At 46.2% G+C, this 27,476-nt stretch overlaps 1 protein-coding gene and 1 long non-coding RNA gene across 2 annotated transcripts in view; one reads left to right on the forward strand and one right to left on the reverse strand.

The window, feature by feature from the left end:
• Window positions 1–6,833: 6,833 nt before the first annotated feature.
• Window positions 6,834–13,715, reverse strand: LOC140726679 (uncharacterized). The gene is made up of 2 exons (XR_012098695.1): window positions 13,447–13,715; window positions 6,834–7,390 (listed from the first exon to the last, which is right to left on the reverse strand). It is a non-coding gene; the product is annotated as an uncharacterized lncRNA (long non-coding RNA).
• ctsc (cathepsin C) overlaps window positions 13,493–27,476 on the forward strand; it is a 29,019-nt gene continuing 15,035 nt past the window's right edge. The window contains exons 1-3 of the mRNA XM_073043364.1: window positions 13,493–13,735; window positions 22,307–22,452; window positions 25,925–26,082. Coding sequence (XP_072899465.1) covers window positions 13,573–13,735; window positions 22,307–22,452; window positions 25,925–26,082 — 467 coding nt within the window. The 5' untranslated portion in view covers window positions 13,493–13,572. The remainder of the gene's footprint in view (window positions 13,736–22,306; window positions 22,453–25,924; window positions 26,083–27,476) is intronic.

Raw genomic sequence — 27,476 nt, forward strand, 5'->3', positions numbered from 1 at the left:
TCTACGTAGCACCGGTGCTGATTGCACATGTGATGGTGGTTGTGCTGGCTCCGGCCTGACTTGAGGTGCCAGCCCGTTAGGCATCAATAATCCCTCATGCGTGTGCGTGGCGCCCGGTATGGGCGTGTCGTGAGGAGTCTGTGTAGGGCTTGGCGTGCATGGTGGCTCGTGGGACTATACATCGGTGGGTACAGGGTTCAGAGTCACCGTGGAGTGTTCGGGGTAGTGATCTGCTGCTCCTGCGGGCACCAGGTCGCGGATGGAGACCGTGTCCTCCCGCCCATCAGGTAAGATGGGGTTCACATGAAGTAGGTGAACCCTCTCGACCATCGGGGAGTATTTATTGCTCCTCGCATGTTTCCGGAGCAGCACTGGCCCTGGGAACGTCAGCCAAACCGGTAGGGTGGTCCCAGTGGCAGACTTCCTGGGAAAAGAAAAGAGTCACTCGTGAGGTGTGGCATTGGTGGACGTGCATAACAGGGAGCAGATGGAGTGGAATGCCTCGGGGAGGACCTCCTGCCAGCGAGAGACCGGCAATCCCTTTGACCTAAAGGCTAAGAGTGTGGCCTTCCACACAGTGGCATTCTCCCTCTCCACCTGTCCATTCCCCTGGGGATTATAGCTCATGGTCCTACTAGTAACAATACCCCTAGCCAGCAGGTACTAGTGCAGCTCGTCACTCATAAACGAGGACCCTCTGTCACTGTGGACATAGCAGGGATATCCAAACAGAGTGAAGAGCTGGCGCAGGGCTTTTATGACGGACGTGGCAGTGGTGTCGGGGCAGGGGATGGCAAAGGGGAACCGCGAGTACTCGTCGATAATGTTGAGAAAGTAGACATTGCGGTCGGTGGAGGGAAGGGGGCCCTTAAAGTCAACACTCAGTCGCTCAAAGGGGCGGGTGGCCTTGATAAGTTGTGCCTTTTCAGGACGGTAGAAGTGCGGTTTGCACTCAGCGCAGACTTGGCAGTCCCTGGTCATCGTCCTGATGTCCTCAAGGGAGTACGGCAGGTTCTGGGCTTTCACAAAATGGTAAAATCGGGTGACTCCCGGGTGGCAAAGATCTGCATGGAGGGCGTATAGCCGGTCGAGCTGCACACTGGCACACGCTCCCCAGGATAGGGCATCAGGGGGCTCATTGAGCCTTCCAGGCCGGTACAGGATGTCATAGTTGTAGGTGGAGAGTTCTATTCTCCACCGCAAAATTTTGTCATTTTTGATTTTGCCCCGCTGTTGGTTGCTGAACATGAACGCAACCGAGCGCTGGTCGGTCAGCAAGGTGAACCTTTTGCCGGCGAGATAGTGCCTCCAGTGCCTAATAGCTTCCACTATGGCCTGGGCTTCTTTCTCCACCGCGGAGTGCTGAATTTCAGAGCCTTGAAGGGTACGAGAAAAGAATGCTACTGGCCTGCCTGCCTGATTGAGGGTAGCAGCCAGCGCGAAATCGGAGGCGTCACTCTCTACTTGGAAGGGAATGGTCTCGTCCACCGCATGCATCGTTGCTTTGGCAATGTCCCCTTTAATGTGGCTGAAGGCTGCGCGGGCTTCGGCTGAGAGTGGAAATGTGGTGGACTTGACCAGGGGGCGGGCCTTGTCTGCGTAGTGAGGGACCCATTGGGCATAATAGGAAAAGAAGCCCAGGCACCATTTGAGGGCTCTGAGGGTGGTGGGGAGAGGGAGTTCCAACAGGGGGCGCATATGGTCGGGGTCAGGGCCAATGACCCTGTTCTCCACGACATACCCAAGGATAGCGAGCCGGGTGGTTCCGAACACACACTTGTCCTTGTTATAGGTAAGGTTAAGAGCTTTGGCCGCTTGGAAAAATCGTTGGAGGTTAGTGTCGTGATCCTGCCAGTCGTGACCGCAGATGGTGATGTTCCAGATATGGGAACGTGGCCTTCAGTTGGCACTGGTCCACCATCCGGACCTTTTCCCTCTGGAAGACAGAGACACCATTCATGACACCGAAGGGGACGGGCAGGAAGCGATAGAGCCAGCCGCCCACCTCGAAGGCGGTGTAGGGGTGGTCTTTCGGGTGGATGGGGAGCTGATGGTAAGCGGATTTCAGGTCTATGGTCGAGTACACCTTGTACTGAGCTATCTGATTGACCATATCCACGATGCGGGGGTAGGGGGGTACGCGTCAAGCTGCGTGAATCTATTGATGGTCTGGCTATAGTCCACGACCATCCTATTTTTCTGCCCAGTCCGAACAACAACCAACTGGGCCCTCCAAGGACTTGTGTTTGGCTCAATGATCCCCTCCCTGAGCAGCCGCTGCACCTCCGACTGAATGAAGGCCCTGTCCCCCACGCTGTACCTCCTGCTTTTAGTTGCCACAGGTTTACAGTTGGGGGTCAGGTTGGCGAACAGCGGTGGGGGAGGGATCTTGAGGGTGGAGAGGCTGCAAGTGGTGTCAGTAGCACAGCTGTCGGCATGGTGCTGGGTGGGATGTGCGGGTCGGTGTGTGTGTGGGGTCAGTAGCGGGGTAAGTGATGAATTCCCACAGAACTGAGGATTTCTGACAGTGATTGGTGGGAGGGGCCCGTCATATTCCATTGTCACACTTTTCAGGTGGCTCTGGAAGTCGAGCCCCAATAGCACAGGGGCACACAGTTGAGGTATGACCAGTAACGCAAAGTCCTGATATTCTGTGCCCTGCACCACCAATGTCGCTACACAAACCCCCCCAGATGTCTGTGGAATGCGATCCAGAAGCCATGGTGACCCTCTGGCTTACCGGCCGCGTCACGAGTCCGCAGCGTTTGCACCGTGTCTGGGTGAATAAAACTCTCAGTGCAGCTAGTCCTGTGCCCCTCCACCAGAATGTCCATCATTGACCTTGCGAGCTGGTGTGGGGTGCTTTGGTCGAGGGTCACGGAGGCCAGAGTTGAATCGTCGTCTTGGTGCCCGGTAAGCACCAGTGGGTCGGAGGCGGGGAGAGGTGGCGCTGACAAAGATAGCCGCCCCCATGCCTTGCACGCGGCGGGCAGGCAAGATGGCGACCCCCATGCCTCATACACGGTGCTGCTCGACCCCGCTCGTGGTTTGGACTTACAGGCCTTGGCAAAGTGGCCCTTCTTGCCGCAGCCGGAGCAAGTAGCTTCTCAGGCCAGGCAGCGTTTTCGGGGGTGCTTTTCGAGTCCGCAGAAGTAACACTGCGTGGACTCGCGACTGGCAGCAGCCATGGTCAATTCGCCGGCGGGTTGCGGGGACTTCACGGACTTGCGACTGGCAGCCGAGGTCAATTCGCAGGCAGGTTGCGGGGACTTCACGGACTCGCGACTGGCAGCAGCCGTGGTCGATTCACCGGCGGGTTGCGGGGTCTGCAGCGTCCATGAGGCCGGCGGGAGATCGCACACCTGGACAGCGTCAGCTTTGTGCACAGCGGCCTCCAGCGTGTCGGCCAGCTCGATCTCCAAATGTAAGGTAAGATCGGCATTTTCCAGCAGCCGCTGGCACACGTACACTGACCTGATCCCTGTAACAAAGGCGTCTCTTACTAGCAGCTCCGCATGCTGTTCCACTGTCAGCCCCCTGCAGTCACAGGCCCACACGAGTGTCTGTACGGCCCGGACAAACTCAGCACTCGACTCTCCGGCCCACTGCCACCGTGACGCTAAGCGACGTCTTGCGTAAACGGTGTTCACCAGCCGCCGGTATTGCCTTTTGAGGGCATCCATCGCACCCTGGTAGTCCGTTTGGTCTCTGATCATGGAGTAGGCCCTTGGACTGATCGGTCACATGAATCTCCTCCAGGTACGATTCGAAGCATGTTAGCCAGAGTTCAAAAGTGTCACCGGCTTCCTGGGATTGAGGGACGAGATCCAATCTGTCTGGTCGTAAAATGCTCTCCATGTTTTAAAAATGCTGCTAATAAAATTGATGCACCATCAATAACTCTCGGAGATGGGAAGTGAACGATAGGCTTTTATTAGCAGCAAAAGGGAGCACGACATCTCGGAGACTGAGGGAGGAGCAGTGCCCCAATCGCCTTTATACAGGGGTCTGTGGGAGGAGCCACAGGAGCAGTCAGCAGAGGGGCGTGTCCAGACAGGTATACTTAGTTTACCACAGGGGGAGTAAATACTTTTTATAGGCACTGTAACTTAAAATTATGTTGTTACATAATTGTAATAAAGCTGAGGTAATAACTGCTAACAAACACAAAATGCTGACGAACTCAGCAGGTCAGGCATTTATGGAAATTAATGAACAGTCAAGGACCTTTCTCAGGACTGGAAGGAAGTGGAAAGATGTCAGAATAAAAAGGTGGGGGGGGGGGGGAGGAGGACGAGCTACAAGGGTATAGGTGAAGCCAGCCAGGTGGGAAAGGTAAAGAGCTGGAGAAGAAGGAATCTGATAGGAAAACAGAGTGGGCCATGGGAGAAAGGGAACAAGGAGTGGCACCAGAGAGAGGTAGGTGAGGAGAAGAGATGGGGATTAGAAGAGGGAAGGGAGAAGGAAAAAAATATTTCCAGAAGTGGAGATCAATGTCCATACCATCAGGTTGGAAGCAGTATATCTGTTGATTGCAGGGATATGTGCCAGGGGGGAGATTAGTGGGGGGAGTTAGAGACAAGGGAATTACAGAAGGAGCAGTCGGTGCAGAAAGCAGAGAATGTGTGGGGGGTGGGGGAGGAATGAGGGTGAGCGTGGATGTCTGGAGGAGATGCACGTGGAGGAAGGGAAACCCCATTCTTTGAAGGAAGAGGACATTTCTCAAGTCCTGGAATGGAAAATTGTGTCCTGGGAACAAATGCAGCAAAGATAAAGAAACTGAGGTAAGGGAATAGCATTTGTACAGGAGACAGGGTAGAAAAGGGTACAGTCAAGACCACCATTGGAATCAGTAGGTTTATAAAAGATACCAGTTGATAATTTCTTTCTATAGATGGAGGTGAAGAGATCAAGAAAGGAGAGAGAGGAGTCAGAAATGGACCAAGTGAATTTAAGGGCAGAGTGGATGAAAGAAAAGTTGATGAAATTGATGAAACATGAAACAGCACCAATGCAATCATCAATATAGTGCAGGAAGTTAGGTGGCATTACCGGGGAAGGCTCAGAGCATGGACTGCTCTGTGTAGCCAATGAAAAGGCAAGCAAGGCTGGGGCCCATGTTGGTGCCCGTGGCTTCCCCTTTGAAAATGGGAGGAGCTGACAGAGAAATTGTTGAGGCGCTGGACGACTTCAGCCAGATGGAGGAGGGGAACTGGTTGTGTCTTCTTTTGAGAGAGAAACAAGAGAGTTTTAAGGTTTTCTTAATGGGGGGGGGGGAGAGAGAGAATAAAAATGCAGAGGGACTAGATATCCATGGTGAAAATAGGGTGATCAGGCCAGGGTGCTGAAAATTGTTGAGGAGACTGGGAGCATGTAGTGTTGCAGATGTAGGTGGGAAGGGACTGAACCAAGGGGGATAGAATGGAGTCAAGGTATGAGGACATGAGTTCAGTGGGGCAGGAGCAGGCAGAGATGGGGTACAGTCAAGTTTGTGGATCTTGGGCAGGAGGTAGAAGCGAGCAGTGAGGGGTAAGGGAACTATGAGTTTGGTGGCAGTGGATGGAAATTCTCCAGAGTTGCTGAGGTCAGTGTTGGTGTCAGAGACAATTTTCTGATGGTCCAGAGTGAGGTCCTTAAGAGGAGGTGTTTGAGAGTTGCTGCCTTGCCTCAACAAGGTAGAAGCAGTCCACCACACTACAACAGCAACCCTTTTGTCCACAGGTTTGATGGCAGGGTTGGGATTCATGTGGGAGAGAGTAAAGAGGGGGTAAGGTTCGAGGAGAAGAGTACTGAAGTCCAGTAACTACTACCAAGACAGGGCATTAGGCCATTCTCCGAGTGCTCAGCAGGTGAACCAAAGGCAGCAGAGGGAAGTGAACTGGTGATTCATGGAAAGTTGGCTTGCATTGGACTAGTAACAGATTTGTCTACTGAAATCTGAGTATAATGCAACATTTAGCTTGTAACAAGTAGTGGTAAAAACGATCTTATATTGTCTTACTGCCCGTTACACCTCTGGTGTTCAAGGCAGCACTGAAGGTCCTCCATCTCTGGCAGTGTTGAAAGCTTCCTTCATCATGTCAATAGCTTCTTCTCCATTTTCATTACTGTCATGCTAGTACCATCGCACTCAAATGTAGAAAGATTCTTCATTATTGTTTCAGTACAATTTTCTTTTACCAGTGTGTCGTTAGCCTTGAGCTGAACCCCAAACCTGGAGAATCGGTGGGACCACTCTTAGTCTGGCATCTCCCCTTTGACCTGGTTGGCATGGGTGACACTACCAAGAGCCAAAGCATGAAGCCCTGACTCCAGCCAACATCGCTCTCCCCGTCACTGAGGCACACAAACCTCCAAACCACAACAAGGTTGTGGTCCTCTTGGAGGTTATCATACTATGTTAGAGACAAATTACAAAATCTTTATAGAACATTATTTAATACTACTGATGAATACATGGGAGGGGAAAAACTGCATATTTTACACCAAAATGGAATGTGGTATATAAGCTGACTGTGGCCTTTCATTCCAGATGAGAAGGAAGAGAACAACTGACCACTATTGCATGCATCTAACAATTTTCTGCAATGTGTAAATTTTCTAATCTCGATTTAGAACTAAAAATACTCTTCATCACAGGATACATTTCAAAGCAACTTTAAAAGAATACATGGAACAGGATGTCACACTGGCTTATCTGCTTGAGAGCATAGATTATTGTCACTTTCTTGGGGTAAAACACTTCATTTAGGGAAGACCAGAAGATACAGCAATAAGTAAACACCTAGACAGGATTCTAGTTGAAGAGATCATTAACATCAAAAAATGAAGATGAACTCAGAACACTGCTTTTATTGTGGTGACATCTACTCACACACAGCAGAATATCCTGCTGAGGTGAAACAGTGAAAAACTCAACCATTTTCAGAAAGCTTGTCAATCAGCAAGCCCAATACATAGGAACCTGTCAAAGTGCACAATCAATGCTGAGGCTGATGCAAAAATTTTTAACGTTTCCGATGCATACATGCGGTGTTTGACCACATTCATTGGGGCCCCATGCAACTAGTAGGAAGCAAATGTCACAGAACCATGTGGTAGCTACATGAGTAGGAACACAGTGGAAAAAACAATGACACTGAACAGCAGCAAAGCCACAAAACTTTTTTTTTGCTTTATCATCTTTTATGACAGCGTTTCAGTATTAAAAGTAGAAATGCTTTGCAGAAACCACATCTTGTGATTGTAGATTGCAACACTTGCACAATGTTCATGAATTGGTGATCATACCAGTATTAAATCATGTGCTGGTGGAACGCAGAAGACCAGGCAGCAACTATAGGAAGAAGCAGTCGACGTTTCTGCCCGAGACCCCCATCGTCAGGACTAACTGAAAGAAAAGATAGTAAGAGATTTACTACCACCATCAACTCTGCTCTCAAACACATCCCTCCCATTTCACGCACATCTGCCCGCTACCCCACTCGGGATAGGGTTCCCCTTGTCCTCACCTACCACCCCACCATCCCAGGTCCAACGTATAATTCTCTGTGACTTCCGCCATCTCCAACGGAATCCCACTACCAAGCACATCTTTCCCTCTCCCCCTTTCTGCTTTCCGCAGTGATCGCTCCCTACACGACTCCCTTGTCCACACGTCCCCCCCATCCCTTCCCACCGATCTCCCTCCTGGCACTTATCCTTGTAAACGGAACAAGTGCTACACCTGCCCTTACACTTCCTCCCTCACCACCATTCAGGGCCCCAGACAGTCCTTCCAGGTGAGGCGACACTTCACCTGTGAGTCGGCTGGTGTGATATACTGTATCAGATGCTCCCTTCTATATATTGGTGAGACCCGACACAGACTGGGAGGTTGTTTCACTGAACACCTACGCTCTGTCCACCACAGAAAGCAGGATCTCCCAGTGGCCACACATTTTAATTCCATGTCCCATTCCCATTCTGATATGTCTATCCATGGCCTCCTCTACTGTCAAGATGAAGCCACATTCAGGTTGGAGGAACAACACCTTATATACCGGCTGGGTAGCCTCCAACCTGATAGCATGAACATTGATTTCTCTAACTTCCGTTAATGCCCCTCCTCCCATTCTTACCCCAATCCCTTATTTATTTCCCCTTTTTTCCTCTCTTTGCCCCTCTCACAATCACTGTTTGCCTGTTCTCCATCTCCCTCTCGTGCTCCCTTCCCCCTTTCTTTCTCCCTAGGCCTCCCATCCCATGATCCTTTCCCTTCTCCAGCTCTCTGTCGCTTTTGCCAATCACCCTTCCAGCTCTTAGCTTCACCCCACCCCCTCCCCCTCCTGTCTTCTCCTATTGTTTCAGATTTCCCCTCCCACTTTCAAATCTCTTACTATCTTTTCTTTCAGTTAGTCCTGACGAAGGGTCTCGGCCCGAAACGTCGACAGTGCTTCTCCCTATAGATGCTGCCTGGCCTGCTGCGTTCCACCAGCATTTTGTGTGTGTTGCTTGAATTTCCAGCATCTGCAGATTTCCTTGTGTTTGCGTTTTTAAATCATGTGCTGTTAGTTATTTAGAAGGGCATCCACAGTAATTTATGCAATATGTTATTCCCAGTACTCAAAAAAGGAATTGTGTAAACTTAAAAATCAATTTTAAGTTTGGTTCCTAAGACCAGATTGCTTAGTTGAATACACAATAAATACCGTAAATGATTCACATGTCTGTAACTACAATGTAAAAGTTACCAAAATCAAATATCAGTACCCACTGCCCAATTTCCTAGCCAGGGTGGGTGGTTATGGGATAAGCTCCCACTACCTATAAAGTGCTCCAAATGGCATGGGACTCTAACAGCCTCTGACAACCAAGTCCAACTCTTGGTCTTCACGTGTGGCTTAGCTACTAGGCCCGGCGGGACTGTTCCTACTGACAAGGGGCAAAGGCAGACCAATGGCACCTCAAAACCAGTTGCTTCGGGCAGGTGGGGCTTGTCAACTTTGGACGCAGTCCGCCTAGCAGGAAAACCGATTTTAAACCTCTGCTGCCTTGTGGCCATACCTACCAATGGGAAAGGCTTTGGGAGTAAACCTCGAGAAGAAATCTGGAGCCAGGGTCACTAAGGCAGTTTGATGTTGTTTACAACTTCATTCTGGCAGCCTCTGTGACAGCATTGGTGCCAAACTGTATCAATGCTTGCTATTCCCTTGGACTACATCAGTGACGTGGAGAGGGGGAACCCATTGCATGGGCAACAGCCAGGTCTTCAAATCTTCCCACCCAGGCTTGCACCCTGGAGAGGACACAGTCCACCAGAGGCACAAACCCATGATCCCCTGAGATCAATGGCTGCCTACTTGTACTACTAGCCACAGTTCACTGTCAGAGTGGCTTATAATGATCAACAAACTAGTGGTCATTTCTTTGTAATTATAGACAACTATAATATAACCACAATTACAGCACTGTCAGTTTAAAGTCCATGAAAATTACTACCCGAAGCTTGATTGCATCTTCACTCTGTCTGGTGCTCCACATAATTTGTGAGCAGGCACTGGGAATTGGTCAACAGGTATAGATTACAAACTTTCAGAAGTCACAAGATTCACGCATTGCATAATTTGAAGCTTAGGCTAAAGACAGAATCTAGGTGTGGTGAGCCATCAAGCAAAAATAGTCTACAATCTTGGTGGAGAAAAGGCCCATATAAAGTGAGATAGAACAATGACCACTCTAACAGGGCAGTCAACAACAGGAAGATAAAGTGTGTACACAATCAAATGTACTATGTTAGCTAATCTTGATTATTTTAAACTGAATAATTGGGAGCAAAGTTCACTGAAGAAGAAATTTAGAAAATTGAAGTCAGTTATGAGTGTAATGATATTGTACTGTTAATCAGAATATGCAAGGGAGTAACATAACATACAAGATTGCAGCACCAAGGACAAATTAGGGGAAATGGTGATAAACTTTATTTTTCCTGAACCTACACAGCTTTTGCAAGAAGGTAGTTGAATTGATGGTATCTAGGAAAGGAAATGGGTATGACCCAAGAGATGTAATAGCAAAGGATGCAGGCATTTCAGTGGAGTAGACTGTAAAAAATATACACAGAGATCAAACAGAAGTAACAAGTGATGGCAGCTCAGAAGATCAAAACATAGAATCAGTTTGGGTGAAGATGAGAAACAGCAAGCTAAAACTTTCCTGGTAGGAGCAATATACAGTACACCTAACTGTAGCTATAATTGTATAAATTTAAGAAAGATACTGCAATACAGGTGACACACACACAAAATGCTGGTGGAACGCAGCAGGCCAGGCAGCATCTATAGGAAGAAGTACAGTCGATGTTTCGGGCCTACGAGGTGGAGTTGCTAGCTCGACACTCGAGCCAGGCACGGATGGAGAGCGTGCAAGGGAGCCGGCCGGATTCGAACTCGGGACCTCTGGCCCCAAAGTCCAGCACTGATGCCGCTATGCCACCAGCCGTTGATTGCAGATTGTAAGAAAATGCGAAATTCTTCTTGTCAACCTCTGATGCATTCATAAAAAAAAATGCATGGGACATTTTCAAAAGAATTACAAAAAAAAATTAGTTTAGCTTTCTTTAGTTCAGTATTTACAGTAAGCACAAATACATAGAGTGAGCATGAAATCAGGCAACAACGTTTGAAAGGGAGTATTTGGAACTCAAAGGATTTGAGCAGGTCCATTCATCTGGAGCCCAAAGTGCAATGTGCAATGCTTCAGGAGTGGGGGTGGTTTGAATCCATGAGACATTCCAAACAGGAGGCAAGTACCTCATGAGTATGTTACAAAGTGACTTAGATTTGGCTTGTGTTCCAAGGATAAAAGGAAGTGATCATGGTTCATGGTTAAGGGGATTTCCATAAAGTGGGAGAGAAGTTTCATTCAGCCTCTAATCCTATTTAACAGACATGAAGTGGTTGCTTTCTTTGATAAATTATATTAGGAAGGTACATAAAAAGGTTATTCAAAAGCAATCAAAGTCAAATTTATTATCAGAGTGCATACATGTCACCACATACAACCCAGAGATCCTTTTTCGAAGGGCATACTTGGCAAATCTATAGAACAGTAAATGTAAACAGGATCAATTGCCAAACTGTGCACAAATGCAGTTATAAATAAATAGCAATAAATAACGAGCATAAGATAGCAAGATAAAAGAGTCCTTAAATGAGTGTAGTTGACCCCTTTTGTTCAAGAGCCTGATGATTGAGAGGTAGTAACTGTTCTTGAACCTGGTGGTCATATGGGTCAGAGAATGTCAAATCTTTCTGGCTGGAGTTAAGAACCTGCAAGGGCTAAAAAAAAACATTATGAGAATACAGTAATATGTAGGCAAGGGAGGAGGCATTTGATAAGGTGCCTCACATGAGGCTGCTTAACAAGATTAAATCCTGTGGTGTAACAGGAAATATACTAGCATGCATAGAGGAATGGCTGACAGGCAGGAGGCAGCGAGTGGGAATAAAGGGGACCTTTCCTGGTTGGCTACCAGTGACTGGTGGTATTCCTCAGGCGTCAGTATTGGCACTGTTGCTTTTCACATTGTTTGTCAATGACTTAGCCATCAATTCCACTACCTTTGTGGCAAAGTTTGCGGATGATATGAAGATAGGTGGAGGGGTAGGTAGTGATGGGGAAGCAATGCGATTGCAGCAGGACTTAGACAAGTTGGAAGAATGGCGGGGGGGGGGGAAGTGGCAGATGGAATATAGTAACACACACAAAACGCAGCAGGCCAGGCAGCATCTATAGGAAGAAGCAATGTCAACGTTTCCGTCCGAGACCCTTCGTCAGGACTAACTGAATGTAAAGGTGATAAGATATTTGAAAGTAGGAGGGGGAGGGGGAAATGCGAAATGATAGGAGAAGACCGGAGGGGGTGGGATGAAGCTGAGAGCTGGAAGGGTGATTGGCAAAAGGGATACAGAGCTGGAGAAGGGAAAGGATCATGGGACAGGAGGCCTAGAGAGAAGGGGCAGGGGAGCACCAGAGGGAGATGGAGAGCAGGCAAAGAGTGATGGGCAGAGACAGAGAAAAAAAAAGGGGGGGAACTAAATATATCAGGGATGGGGTAAGAAGGGGAGTGGGGGTATTAACGGAAGTTAGAGAAGTCAATGTTCATGCCATCAGGTTGGAGGCTACCCAGCCGGTATATAAGGTGTTGTTCCTCCAGTCTGAGTGTGGCTTCATCTTGTCAGTAGAGGAGGCCATGGATAGACATATCAGAATGGGAATGGGACGTGGAATTAAAATGTGTGGCCACTGGGAAATCCTGCTTTCTCTGGCGGACAGAGCGTAGGTGTTCAGCGAAACGGTCTCCCAGTCTAGTGTTGGGAAATGTAAGATCATGCATTTTGGTAAAAGGAACAACAGTGCAAGCTATTATCTAGATGGGGAAAATTTGCAAACATCAGAGGTGCAAAGGGACTCGTACAAGACTCATAGAACAATACAGCACAGTACAGGTCATTCGGCCCGCTATGATGTGCCGACCCTTAAACCCTGCCATATAACCCTCCACCTTAAATTCCTCCATATACCTCCCAAAAGGTTAATTCACATGTTGAGTCTGTGGTAAAGAAGGTAAATGCAAAGTTGGCATTTATTTCAAGGGGAATAGAATATAAAACAAGGAGATACTGCAGACATTAGTCAGCCCACACTTATGAGTATTGTCAACAGTTTTGGACCCCTTATCTCAGAAGGATAAAACTGAATCCAGAGATTTATTTTGTACTGGCTCCGTACATTAACAAAAGGTTAAAAAAAATTACAAAACTACTTGCAACATTAAAAGGGAGATGTGTAGAACTGTATATTGAGTAAAAATAAAACAGCGGGAACAATCCAGGTTGGTTTCGGCTTTGGATTCCAGCATTTGCCGTCTCTCATACCACCATGTAAACTTCATACAGAGCTGGTGTTTATATGAAAGAACACCTGCAATTATTTCCCTTTTCGCTCTTAACGTTTCTGTAACGTGTTTTCGGCACTTTTGGACAGAGTGCCAAGCGCCCTTACTTTCCGGCCCACACACACGAAACGCTGGAGGAACTCATTAGATCAGGAAGCATCAGTGGAAAGTCATTACGGTCGACATTTCGCACCGAGACCGTCACGGGATGGAAAAGGGGGTAAGAAAGTGGGGTGAAGGGAACCGAGCCACTGTTTCTTCTCAGTCTTAAATGACCTTGCCACTGATTCCGAGATCATGAACTCGAATTGAAAAAAACACCCTAGCCAGAGGATCAGCCTTTCAGTATCTATCCTTAAAATTTTACAATTGAGTTTCTGGCTACCTACCGAACTTTATGGAGGAAATAACGAAAATAACAAAACCCCAAGTCAGTACGGCGGTGTGGGAGGGGAAGTGATACCTTCCCTAATGCACAGAAACAGAAGCAAGAAGTGAGCCTGACTCACCGACCTGCCAGATCAGCCTCCCCGCCGGGTTCCTCAAACCACGTGGTCAGTCACCGGACCATGTCGGTCACATGACCCGCTCCGGTAAAAGCGCCGTGCTCATTCTGTGTGTCTGGAGATTGAACCATGGCGCGGTGTTTGTGCGTTCTGTTCTTCCTCGCAGTGCTCGCCACGGGCTCCACTTTCGCAGATACGCCGGCCAACTGCTCCTACGAGGACTTGCTGGGTACCTGGGTGTTTCATGTTGGGCAGGAAGGGCAGGACAGAAATGTTGATTGCTCCAATATGGGTGAGTTTAACACAAACTCTCTGTAAAACTTAATGAATCGGCTGCTTTCTTAAGTCTACTTGTAGGACGATTTATTTTAATGGTTAACTTTACAAACATGTAGCCAGTCGCTGATCGGTATTTGCATAAATGGCTAAACTTCCTGGAGAGCTGTAAACGTGTTGACAAGTCTAAATCCACCAAACAATATCACTCGATACGATTTCTGCGATAATTGTCTATGTTCTGATTAGAGATATGACCATATAACTTTTAATTACTGTACTTTTTTAATGAGGAAAAGAACAACTCCCTTTTGTAGATCACGGACAATTTGGCTCAGATAATGAGACAGTTGTCCCTAGTTGTTTAGACTCGACGATTTTTTTTACCTCTAGTTGGGGCTGTTAGGCGGAACTGTGAAAGCGTTTCTATGGGCAAGAAGCTAACATGAAAAAAGTGACCGTAGATGCTGGAATGTGAAAGGATAGAGTTGATACAGTCTCGACCCGAAACTTAAGCAGTTTTACGGATGTCTTGTATGGGGGTGTTTAGTGATTTATTATAAAGTCATGTTTAAATTGTAATGTTTAAACCGTAATGTTTATACCACCCTGTGCTCCCTGAAGCCATTGTAATTCTGAGAAATGTCCTGATTTTTTTTAAAAAGCACTTGCACAAAAAAGAGGAATTTATCGTTTTCCAAATTGAAGAATCATTCCTTGTAAAACAAAAAGGAAGTGAGAAGTTTAGGCATACAGCACAGGAACGGGCCCTTTGGCCTATGATATTTTGCCAAACTAATTTCCAACTGAGACCTAATCCCTTCTGCCTCCTCCCCCCGCCATGCTTTTCATATCCACGTGGTAATCTGCAAGCCCTTTTAAACATCTCAGTGGTATCTGCCACCACCACTTCTGGTAGTGCATTCTAGACCCCTAAAACTTGTCTTGCACATCTCCTTTGAATGTACTCTCTTTGCACCTTAAATGCATGCCCTCTACTAATTAGACATTTTGAAAATGGGGGGAGAAAAAATACTCAAAGAAATGTCTAAACCTCGTAATCTTGTAAACTTTTCTGTCACAAACAACAAGAGGGAATCTTCAGATGCTGGAGATCTGAGCAGTACACACAAAATGCTGGGGGAACTCCGGCCTGGCAGCATCTATGGAAAACAAATACAGTAGACGTTTCAGGCCAAAACCCTTCGGCAGGTCTGGAGGAAAAAGATGAGGAGTAGATTTCAAAGGTGTGGGGGGGGGGGGGGGGAGAGAAACACAAGGTAACTGGTGGGGGTCAATGAAGTAAAGAGCAGGGATGTTGATTGGTGAGATACAGGGCTGGAGAAGGGGCGAGTCTGATAGATGGGCATAGAAGGCCATGGGAGAAAGAAAAGTTGGGGGGAGGGGGAGAGAAAGAAGCACCAGAGGAAAGTAATGGACAGGCAAGGAGATAATGTGAGAGAAGGAAAAGGGTATGGGAAATGGTGAAGGAGAGGGGTGGTGGGGGCCATTACCAGAAGTTCAAGAAATCGATGTTCATGCCATCAGGTCGGTGGCTACCCAGACGGAAATAAATAAAAACACAAAATGCTGGCAGAACTCAGCAGGCCAGACAGCATCTATGGGAGGAGGTAGTGACGACGTTTCGGGCCGAAACCCTTCATCAGGAGTGAAGTAACATGGGATGGTCGAGGGGGGATAAGAAGTGGGGGGTGGGATGAAGTAGAGAGCTGGGAAGTGATAGGCTGAAGGGAAATGGGCGAGGGGAAGGTGGAGAATTATACCCCATCCTTATCTATAATTTTAGTCTGGTTCTTTCTCTCTCTTTTCCCCCTCACTATAATCTCCCCCCAGCCCTACCTTTCTTTCTCTTTTATTTCCCATAATTCTCCACCTTCCCCCTCGCCCATTTCCCTTCAGCCTATCACTTACTTCATCCCTCCCCCCACTTCTTATCCCCCCTCGACCATCCCATGTTACTTCACTCCTGATGAAGGGTTTTGACCCAAAACATCGTCACTACCTCCTCCCATAGATGCTGTCTGGCCTGCTGAGTTCTGCCAGCATTTTGTGTTTTTATTTATTTTCAGCATCTGCAGATTCACTCGTGTTGCATGCGGAATATAAGGTGTTTTTCCTCTAACCTGAGTGTGGCCTTATCGAGATAGTAGAGGAGGCCATGGATTGACATATGGGAATGGGAACTTGAATTAAAAATGGTGGCCACTAGGAGATCCAGCTTCTTCTGACAGGTGGAGCATAGGTGCTCAGCAAAACGGTTTCCCAATCTACGTCAGGTCTCACCAATATACGGGAGGCCACACCGGGTGCACCAGTACCAGTATATGACACCAACAGACTCACAGGTTGTTGTGGTTTCTCGTGCCCCACAAATGACCAAGAGACGCAGAAGATTCTTCAAGAAGGGTTAAACTTTAATTTGCAAATCAAAGCTGAGAAAGTCATTGAGCTAGTCGCTGATTGCCCCCCGATCCTTGGACCCAGCATTTTTTATAGCAATCTCCTGGTCCAGTTGCATTAGCATATGCAATCGATCTATAGTTGCGTATCACACGTACATCTTGCCCCTATTGTTTTTACCAATTGACTTAATCATGATCTAATCTACATCTCTTAGCTACCTCTCATTAACACACCATTGTCTTCTACATTCTTAAGATTGCATTCTCCTACTAAATTGAGTACATGCATATCAAATAGCAAGTTTCAAAACTGACTTCATAGTTTTGGTTACACAGCAAAATTTATACTTTTATACTCCAATAAGGTGAAGTGTCGCCTCACCTGGAAGGACTGTTCAGGATCCATGAATGGTAGTGAGGGAGGTGGTGTAGGGGCAGGTGTAGCACTTGTTCTACTTGCAGGAATAAGTGCCAGGAGGGAGATCAATGGACAAGGGAGTCGAGTAGGAAGCAACCCCTGCGGAATGTAGAAAGTGGGGCGGGGGGGGGGGGTAGGGAAAGATGTGCTTGGTAGTGAGTCCAGTTGAAGATGGCAGAAGTTCAGGAGAATTGTGTGCTGGGTGCGGAGGCTGGTGTGGTGGTAGATGAGGACAAGAGAAATCCTATCCCTGGTAGGGTGGCAGGAGGATGGGGTAAGAGCAGATGTACGTGAAATGGAAGAGATGTGGTTGAGAACAGCACTGATGGTGGAGGAAGGGAAGCCCCTGTCTTTGTAAAAGGAGGACATCTCCTTCATTCTGGAATGAAATGCCTCATCCTGAGAGCAGATGCGGCAGAGATGGAGGAATTGAGAGAAAGAGATAGTGTTTTTACAAGTAACAGGGTGGCAAGAGTCTCCAGGTAGCTGTGCAAGTCCATGGGTTTATAATAGAAATCAGTAGATGAGCAGTCTCCAGAGATAGAGACGGTGAGATCAAGAAAGTGGAGGGAGGTGTTGGAAAGGGACCAGGTAAATTTGAGGGCAAGGTGGAAGTTGGAGGCAAAGTTGATGAAATAGAGAAGCTCAGCATGGGTGCAGGAAGCAACAGCAATGCAGCGTAGGAAAAGTGGGGGCAAACAACAGTGTAGGATTGGAACATGGACCATTCCGTGTAGCCAACAAACAGGCCGGCTTAGCTGGAACCCATGCGAGCGCCCGTGGCTACACCTTTTGTTTGAAGGAAGTGGGAGGAGCCAAAGGAGAAGTTTATTAAGAGTGAGGACAAGTTCCACTAGGCGGATGGGAGTGGTGGTGGAGGGGAACTGGTTCAGTCTGGTAAGTTCTGGAGTAGAGTAGTGATTTTTCATTTCTATCAGGACTCTTAGCCTCTGCTATGGCAGAGAAAACAACCTTAGTTTGTCCAATCTCACATTATAGCACATGCCTCCTAATCCACAAAGTTCACAAGAATGACTCCAGGAATGAAAGGGCGACTGTACGATGAGCGATCGACGGCTCTGGGCCTACATTCCCTGGATTTGAGGAATGAGAGGTGACCTAATTGAAACCTATCGAATGTTGAAAGGCCTAGATCAAGTGGATGTGGAGAGGGCGTTTCTTATGATGGGAGGCTCTAGAGCCAGAGGGCACAGATTCAGAATAGACTGACATCCATTTAGAATGGAGATGAGAATTTTCTTTAGCCAGAGCTTGGCAAATCTGTGTAATTTGTTTTCACAGGTGGCTGTGAGGTCAGGTCATTGGGTTTATTTAAGGTGGAAATTGATAGGTTCTTGATTAGTCAGGGTGTGATTGGTTGCAGGGAGAAGACAGGAGAATAGGGTTGAGAGGGGAATGGATCAGCCATGATGAAATGGCAGAGCAGACTTGCTGGCATAATGGCCTCCTATGTCTTGTGGTCTAGTCCAGGTAAACCTCTATTGTTCCCTCTCCAGAGCCTCACATTCTCCTGCAATGAGGTGACTAGAACTGAATACAATACTCCAGATGTGGCCTAACTAGCTGCAAATAACTTCCTGGTACTTGATTCAATGCCTTGACTAATAAAAGTAAACATGACATTCTGTCGGATTGTGTGGGTGCTTTCAAGCAGTCATGGACCCCCTTGGTACATCAATGTTTTTAAGGGTACTGCCATTAACTGCATACTTTTACATTTGATATTCTGCAATACAATACTTGTCTGGATCAAACTCCACCTGTCATTCTCCCACTTGTATCTCAGCTGGTTTACAATCCCACTATCTCTCTTGACCACTTTCTACACTATCCACAACACTACCAATCTTTGTCATCTGGAAACTTACTAATTCACTTTTTTATTAAGATGATTTATATACTTTCACAAACAGCAGAGGTGCACGCCTGCAAATCATCCCTGGACATGAGCCTCCAGACAGAATAAGATCCATCGGCCATTGTCCTCTGTCTTTGTGGGCAGGCTGATTCCGAATCCACAATCAAAATTAGGTTTATTGTCACTGACACGCCATGTAATTTGTTGATTTGCAGTAGCAACACAGTGAAAGACTTGTAATCCACAAAGGTAAATAATGCAAATGATCAATAACAAGGTAGTGTTCATGACAAGTTTTGTGAACCATTCAGGAATATGATGTCAGAGGGGAAGAAGTTATGAGAATATTGAGTATGGGTCTGTTCCGATGGTAATAATATGAGGAGGGCACGTTCCAGATGTTAAGGGTCTTTAATGGTGGATGCCACCTTAAGGCACTACCTGTTAAAGGTGCCATTGTGGATCTCCTGCATCTTCATGTTCTGGATGAGCCTAGTATTAGGGACTTTGTCAACTGCCTTATGAAGACCATGTAATACAACATCTACTCCTCTACCTTGTCGAAAACCTTCTCAAAAGAAAAGCTCAAAACAAGTTAGACAGGACTTGCACTGCAAGAGCCATATTGAATGTCCCTAATTAAGCCATGCTTTGCAAATGCTCATAAATCCCAAGCTTAAGAACCTTTCCAATTGCTTCCCTATGACTGACAGGAAACTCACTGGTTTGTTGTTTTCAGGATTATTCCTAAATGGGGGTGGCTTTAAGGAATATTCCTGTCAGAGTGGCTATACCTTACTTATTTTTGGATTCTACCTCTATTATGCCTGCTCTGAGGGCAGCTGTGAAATTCTCTCTGATTAGTCTTCCTTTCTCTCCTCTAATCTCTTCTAAAACATTGAAACCCTAGAACATTAAGCAGCTAGTCCTGTCCTCCTCTCTCTCAAGTCTTTGCAAATGCCACAACAGCATAGCATTGATTAATGCTCTGTGTTTCATCTCTCTTGCCTGTAATACTCCTTGCATTAAAATAAACACACTTCAACACCTCTGCACCATTGTTTCCATTATCTTTCTCCTGGCTGTACTTTATTACAGACCGACTGGTCGTGATACCTACCTTTCCCGCATTCCTTCCACTCCCTGACTTTATGCTTCAACTGACTTTCATTTCTGTGTCAACGTTCAGCCTCCAATCTGCTTCACTGCTACTTCGGCTATTCTACCCCCCCCCCCCCCCCCCCCCCCCCCCAAATCTACCTGCTCCTTAGTAGCATGAACAAATTACCTGCTAGGATATTGAAGCCCATCCAGTTCGGGTGCAGCCTATCCCTCTTGGTCACTTCTGTCCCAGAAGAAATCCCAGTGGTTCAAAAATGTGTGTCCCTGCCTTTTGAGCCAACTCTTCTGCCATACCCTGTTATTGCCCTCATAGCACATGGCTCTTGGAATAATCTAGAGATTACTGCTCTCAAGGATCTGCTTTTTTTTACCTTTAGTAATTCCCAATATTCACTCCACAGAACATCATTCCTTTTTCTATCCATGTCATTTGTGCCAGCGTGCACAGTGGCTTCTGGCTGCTCCTCAAATGTTCTGTAATAGCTCAGATACCTGTGACCCTGGCAACAAGGAGGCAAACCACCATCCTGGAGTCTTTTGAAGCCACAGATTCTCCTGACTAACCATAATAAGCCTCCTGTCACTAAAGCCCTGCTTGTCTTCACCCTTCCCTGCTACCATCTAAAATGGTACTATCACGTTAGAGGAACAACACCTCATCTGCTGTCTGGGTAGCCTCAACCTGATGGCATGAACATCAATTTCTCTAACTTCCAGTAATTTCTCCCTCTCTCCCTTCTATCTTTTTCCATTCCCTGTTCTGGCTCCCCTTTCACCTCTTCTCTTCAGCTGCACCCAGTGCCCCTCCCTCCCTTTCTCCCTAATCGAACCTAATCTAGCAGATTCCTTTTTCTTCGGCCCTTTATCTTTTCCACCTATCACCTCCCAGCTTCTCAGTTCATCCCCCTCCCCCAGCCACCTACCTTCCCTCTCACTGCCTTCACCCCACAACTTCCTGGTTTGGGCTCAATCCCCTCTCCCTCCTCCTCATTCTGGCTTCTTCCCCCTTTTCAAGACAAGTGAGATCAATTTCAAGTTTCAACACACACAAAATGCTGGTGAAACACAGCAGGCCAGGCAGCATCTACAGGGAGAAGCGCTGTCGACATTTCGGGCTGAGACCCTTCGTCAGGACTAACCGAAAGGAAAGGTAGTAAGAGATTTGAAAGTAGGAGGGGGAGGGGGAAATGCGAAATGATAGGAGAAGACCGGAGGGCGTGGGGTGAAGCTAAGAGCTGGAAAGGTGATTGGCGAAAGTGATACAGAGCTGGAGAAGGGAAAGGATCATTGGACGGGAGGCCTCAGGAGAAAGAAAGGGGGGGGGGGGAGCACCAGAGGGAGATGGAGAACAGGCAAACAACTAAATATGTCAGGGATGGGTTAAGAAGGGGAGGAGGGGCATTAACAGAAGTTGGAGAAGTCAATGTTCATGCCATCAGGTTGGAGGCTACTTACCCTTCTTGCCCCATCCCTGACATATTTAGTTGTTTGCCTGTTCTCCATCTCCCTCTGGTGCTCCCCCCTTCTTTCTTTCTCCTCAGGCCTCCCGTCCCATGATCCTTTCCCTTCTCCAGCTCTGTATCACTTTTGCCAATCACCTTTCCAGCTCTTGCCTTCATCCCACCCCCTCCGGTCTTCTATCATTTCACATTTCCCCCTCCCCCACTACTTTCAAATCTCTTACTATCTTTCCTTTCGGTTAGTCCTGACGAAGGGTCTCAGCCCGAAACGTCAACAGCGCTTCTCCCTATAGATGCTGCCTGGCCTGCTGCGTTCCACCAGCATTTTGTGTGTGTTGTTTGAATTTCCAGCATCTGCAGATTTCCTTGTGTTTGCTCAATTTCAAGTTTATTGTCATTCAACCATACCATTTATATAGCGAAGTGAAACATCATTCTCTGGGGCCAAGGTACAAAATATAGTTCATGCAGTTACAATCCAGCACATACAATCACAAAATAATATTATTATGTCTCTGAGTGGCATGGCCTGAAAATTAACAGGTTGACATAAAGTGCAAGGTGCACTCTTGTGTTAGACAGTACAATGTTACTCGCACTGTAGTAAAACGAGTGGTTGTATAAATATTTGAAATAGCAGCAATTGAATGTGTAAAGTGGCCAGTGTAGGATGAGAGAGTCCCCAGTAATGTTTGCAGCAGTCCTTGTTATCCTTTGCAGGATCTTGTGATCTGGTGATTGCAATTCCCATACCAGATGGTGATGCAACTGGCCCTTTCCAGCCCTAATGAAGGGTCTCGGCCTGAAACGTTGACTCTTTATTCATTTCCGTAGATGCTGCCTGACTTGCTGAGTTCCTCCAGCATTTTATTTGTGTTGCTTTGGATTCCACAAGAACCTTGCACTATTTGTCTACTTTTTTGCTAGTTTTGCAACAGCCTGCAGCTTTCAGCACTTCACTGACCTCTCACCCGTGATGCTCTCAGCATCTTGGATGATCACAAGTACCTCTGGTTCCAGTTCTACTTTCTTCATCAAGTCAGTCTGGAGCTGCATCTGGCCACACTTCTCACAGTCGTCATGAAAGCTACGAGCATTCGTGATCTACATCCTGAAGGAGGAGCAGCCATCCCAGCTACACTAACTAGAAGAGTAATTTTAAGGGGAAAAAAACTTAGTTGATCGGCTCAGCGAAAGCTCATCAAAGCCAAACTCCGCGCTTTTGCTCAAACACTGCACTTACAGCATATTAATTAAAAGTTGTTTTATGGTTTTTCTTGCATAGGTCCTCCAATAAAAACCGTGACTGTACATCTCCAGAAGCTTGATATTGCTGAAAGTGAAGATGGAACATTTGGGTTCTTCACATTAATTTACAACCAAGGTTTTGAAGTGGTTCTTGATAATTACAAATGGTTTGGTTTTTTTAAGGTTGGTGTCTTAGTTTTTAAATACATTAAGAAATCTGTACACAAATGCATGTCATGCATATGATTCACTTGCCTCTGATCTTGAGTTCATGTAGAATAGAATTGTAAACTTTAGATGAGGTTTAACAGTGACTTGATGTCTCTTTAGGTAGATTCAAATGACCTAAGAAATGCAGTTAAAGGGCAGTGTTCCTGGTCCTCTCGTCAATAGTCAGCTGTCCATTAAAATTTCTGCAATTATCTGATCATATACAGTATCTGTTGTGGTTTGATGGTGTGTGATGAAATGCAGTATTGTTGTTGGATGAGATTTTCACCACATTGGGTGAGTGGGCAGATGCATTTTAATGTGGATAAATGTGAGGTTATCCACTTTGGTGACAAGAACAGGAAGGCAGATTACTATCTGAATGGTGTCAAGTTAGGAAAAGGGGAAGTACGACGAGATCTAAGTGTCCTTGTTCATCAGTCACAAAGTAAGTATGCAGGTACAGCAGGCAGTGAAGAAAGCTAATGGCATGTTGGCCTTTATAACGAAGGGAGTTGAGTATAGGAGAAGAGGTCCTTCTGCAGTTGTACAGGGCCCTGGTGAGACCACACCTGGAGTATTGTGTTCAGTTTTGGTCTCCAAATTTGAGGAAGGACATTCTCGTTATTAAGGCAGTGCACTGCAGGTTCACGAGGTTAATTCCCGGAATGGCGGGACTGTCATATGTTGAAAGATTGGAGTGACGGGGCTTGTATACACTGGAATTTAGAAGGATGAAAGGGAATCTGATTGAAACATATAAGATTATTAAGGGATTGGACACGCTAGAGGCAGGAAACATGTTCCTGATGTTGGGTGAGTCCAGAACCAGAGGCCACAGTTTAAGAATAAGGGGTAGGCCATTTAGAATGGAGTTGAGGAAAAACTTTTTCACCCAGAGAGTTGTGGATCTATGGAATGCTCTGCCTCAGAAGGCAGTGGAGGCCAATTCTCTGGATGCTTTCAAGAAAGAGTTAAATAGAGCTCTTAAAGATAGCGGAGTCAAGGGATATGGGGAGAAGGCAGGAACGGGGTACTGATTGTGGATGATCAGCCATGATCATATTGAATGGCGGTGCTGTCTCGAAGGGCCGAATTGCCTACTCCTGCACCTATTGCCACATGACAATACCTTTTTATTTTGGGAGGGTGGGAAATGTTGGAACGTAGGCCCATAAAGTTAGTGGTTTAATTTCTGAATGAGCGAGGAATTTTCTGGAATTCGGTCCAAAACTCCTGTGTATTTTACTAAACATATGTAATCTTTTTGTTCTGATGATGGTTTGCAAAGCACCTTCATTTAAAATAATACAGGACATCATTACAGGATAAGTTTCCATAGCTGTTACACTGCTAGTCATGATTGCTTACAAAAGTAAAGGGTGGTAGAAATAATACAAATGTCTTAAGTTTCCTTTGGTGCATCTCTAGTAGGAGATAGTTTGTCAGAGCATATGCAATGAGGAATGTTGTGTTGTGGTGAATAGATATTGCAGTAAAACTGAGGCAATGAGGTTTGACAATGGGAAATATGAACATTTGCCCATGACGCAACAAAGTGGCAAATAAAAGCTGGCATTCCAATACTGCACAAAACCTAAGCAATGATTCAGGAAACTGAGTTGTAATATGGAGAGTATGTATTCAAGATCCACCAACAAAGAAGCACATACAACCCATCTCAGTTTTACCTGTTATTAGCATCAGCTGATCAGCTTGTACTCTCACACTTGTATTGGTCCCTGGTTCTCACGACTGAAGCAGACTAAGACCAGGGTTTATAGTTCTTTGTGTTTCTGTACAGTGTTTTGCCCATCATCATCAACCTTTTTGTAAATTTCACACCTCCCTCTTAATTAACATCCTCTTGCATTTAATTTGTCTTTTGTCTATCCCAGTCCTAGTTTTCTACTGATACTTGCAGCCTGATTCTATCATCTTTTAGTCTTCAGATAATTTCCATTGTACATGTTATTTGCAACTACCGTAGATTCCGGACTACAGAGCGCACCTGATTTTAAGCCGCTGGCACTAATTTTAGAAATAAAATCATTTTTTTAAATGTAAAGGCCGCACCGGATTTTAGGCCGCACCGGATTTTCGGCCGCAGGTGTCCCACGTTGTAATATGAGATATTTACACAGAAAGATATTACACGTGAGGATTTTTTTAACTTTTAATTAAATCCATATGGTAACAAAAACAAATACATATTGCAAATGCTTTTTTTCGAACCGTGCCCGTACGCGGCTACTTTTAAATATACGTTGCGTATACTTCTTTACTGAACAACATTCCAATATCTCCTAACGACTGGTAAAAAATATATATACTGCAGCCTACCAGGAAAAGTTATTGATACCTTTAACTTAAAAGCAGAGTTCGCTCAGATCCAAAGCCGCTCGCGTAATCCGCTCCCCCCCTCCTTTCCGTTTCATCGCAAACGGCATTTAAAAGCAGATTTCGCTCGGATCCAAAGCCGCTCGCGTAATCCGCTCCCCCCTCCTTTCCGTTTCATCGCAAACGGCATTTTCCCACAAGACGCCGCGAAACCGGGTGTGACGTCATAGCATCCTGCGATGTAGTACAGAAAACAAATATAGTTTAAACTAAGTAGGGTAGGTAGCACAATGCTTCGAGTGTTTTCCATGTTGATGAGGGTGAGTACAAATGACTGATTTACAATAATTTAATTGTGAAAGTGCGCTTGATTTATCGTACAATTTCATTGGACCTCTGTGAACTACTCATCAATTTTATTGGTCTACTGTTACGAGGCAAAATGTTTACGAGGCGGCATGAAAAAAATAATGTATTAGCCGCTCTGGATTATTGGCCGCAAAGTTCAAAGCTGTTCAAAATGTGGGAAAAAAGTAGCGGCTTAAAATCCGGAATCTACGGTACCTATTCAGGCTACCATTTGTCTCCTTTGCTTGTTTGTACCCCTTCGTCAAGTTTATTGTCATTTATATGCATGTATATAATATATAGAAATGAGACAATGTTTCTCCAAACCAGGGTGTAAAACGCAGTAATACACAACACACAACCTAAATATATGTAAAATCACTCCGTAAATGTGCAGTCTGACCTTCCCCATTTGGTTTCTATGTACTATTTAACGGATTTAGTTGAATTTAATTCACTGTGTTCTTCTATAAAGGTCCTAAATATATGTAGCTTCTCCCAACTACATATTATAAAAGTTCAACATCATGCAGGATGAATAATTTTGAACTGAAAAAAAGTTTAAAATAGACTTGTAAGATTGAAGAGAAGTGTTGAGCTATGATGGTTTATGTATGTGCACAGTTATGGATTAATTTTAAAAATGATATGTTTGTGGTTGGAAAAAATCAATTTACTGTATGGATAGCCTTGCATCACTTGCAAATACATATTATATTTTCTTTCCCCTCACGCCTGGCCCTTTAACTATTAATAGTACAAGAAACAAGGCACAAATGTAACTAGCTACTGTCACGAAACACTACCAGGATGGGTGCATGATTCATTGGGTCGAAACTGGGCTTGCTTTTTTGGGAAGAAGAAAACCAGGAATGTAAGAACTAATAAAGTTCATTCCGAGAGAGACCTATTACGGTAAGTAAATTATTATTCATGAAATTAATATTGTTTTTATGAAATGAAAGTAGATCTTTTGGCATGTATGCATTCCGATTCCAGTTTGGTGCTAATTGCATGACAGTTTGCAGTGATTGCAACTAATTTTGCCTGAGACCAAAAATTGTAACCTAAAGAGAAATGTGCTTTTTGGATTTTATGGTTATTTTAAAGTGTCTAATGTCATTTTCAATAAAAACACAAAATGCTGGCAGAACTCAGCAGGCCAGACAGCATCTATGGGAGGAGGTAGTGATGACGTTTCGGGCCGAAACCCTTCATCAGGTGTGAAGTAACATGGGATGGTCGAGGGGGGATAAGAAGTGGGGGGGGAGGGATAAAGTAGAGAGCTGGGAAGTGATAGGTTGGAGGGAAATGGGCTAGGGGGAAGGTGGAGAATTATGGGAAGTAAAAGAGAAAGAAAGGTAGGGTTGGGGGGAGAGATTATAGTGAGGGAGAAAAAGAGAGAAAGAGAACCAGACTGAAATAATAGATAGGGATGGGGGTAAGGGGGGGCAGGGGTATCAACGGAGGTCTGTGAATTGAATGTTCATGCCGGCAGGTAGGAGGCTACCTAGGCGGGAGATAAGGTATTGCTCCATCAACCTGCGTGTGGCCTCATCTTGATGGTAGAGGAGGCCATGGACAGACATGTCGGAGTGGGAGTGGTCTGTGGAATTGAAGTGTGTGGCCACAGGGAGATCCCGCCACTGCCGGAGGACCGAGCGCCGGTGTTCGGTGAAACGGTCTCCCAGTCTGTGGCGGGTCTCCCCAATGTATAAATGGCCACATCGGGAGCACCAGATACAGTATATCACCCCAGTTGACTCGCAGGTGAAGTGGTGCCTCACCTGAAAGGACTGTCGGGGGCCTGGGATGGTGGTGAGGGAAGAAGTGTGGGGACAGGTGTAGCACTTCTTCCATTTGCAGGGATGAGTTCCCGGAGGGAGGTCGGTGGGGAGGGATGGGGGGGATGAATGGACAAGGGAGTCGCGTAGGGAGTGATCCCTGCGGAAAGCCGAGAGTGGGGGGGGGGGGGGGGGGGGAAGATGTGGCTGGTGGTGGGATCACTTAGGAGGTGGCGGAAGTTACGGAGGATTATACGTTGGATATAATCCTCACCACCAACCTCCCTCCAGGCACTCATCCCTGCAAATGGAAGAAGTGCTTCCCATAATTCTCCACCTTCCCCCTAGCCCATTTCCCTCCAAACTATCACTTCCTGGCTCTCTACTTTATCCCTCCCCCCACTTCTTATCCCCCCTTGACCATCCCATGTTACTTCACTCCTGATGAAGGGTTTCGGCCCGAAACGTCATCACTACCTCCTCCCATAGATGCTGTCTGGCCTGCTGAGTTCTGCCAGCATTTTG

Source organism: Hemitrygon akajei, chromosome 4 (assembly GCF_048418815.1).
Source record: "Hemitrygon akajei chromosome 4, sHemAka1.3, whole genome shotgun sequence".
Classification (NCBI taxonomy): Eukaryota; Metazoa; Chordata; class Chondrichthyes; order Myliobatiformes; family Dasyatidae; genus Hemitrygon; species Hemitrygon akajei.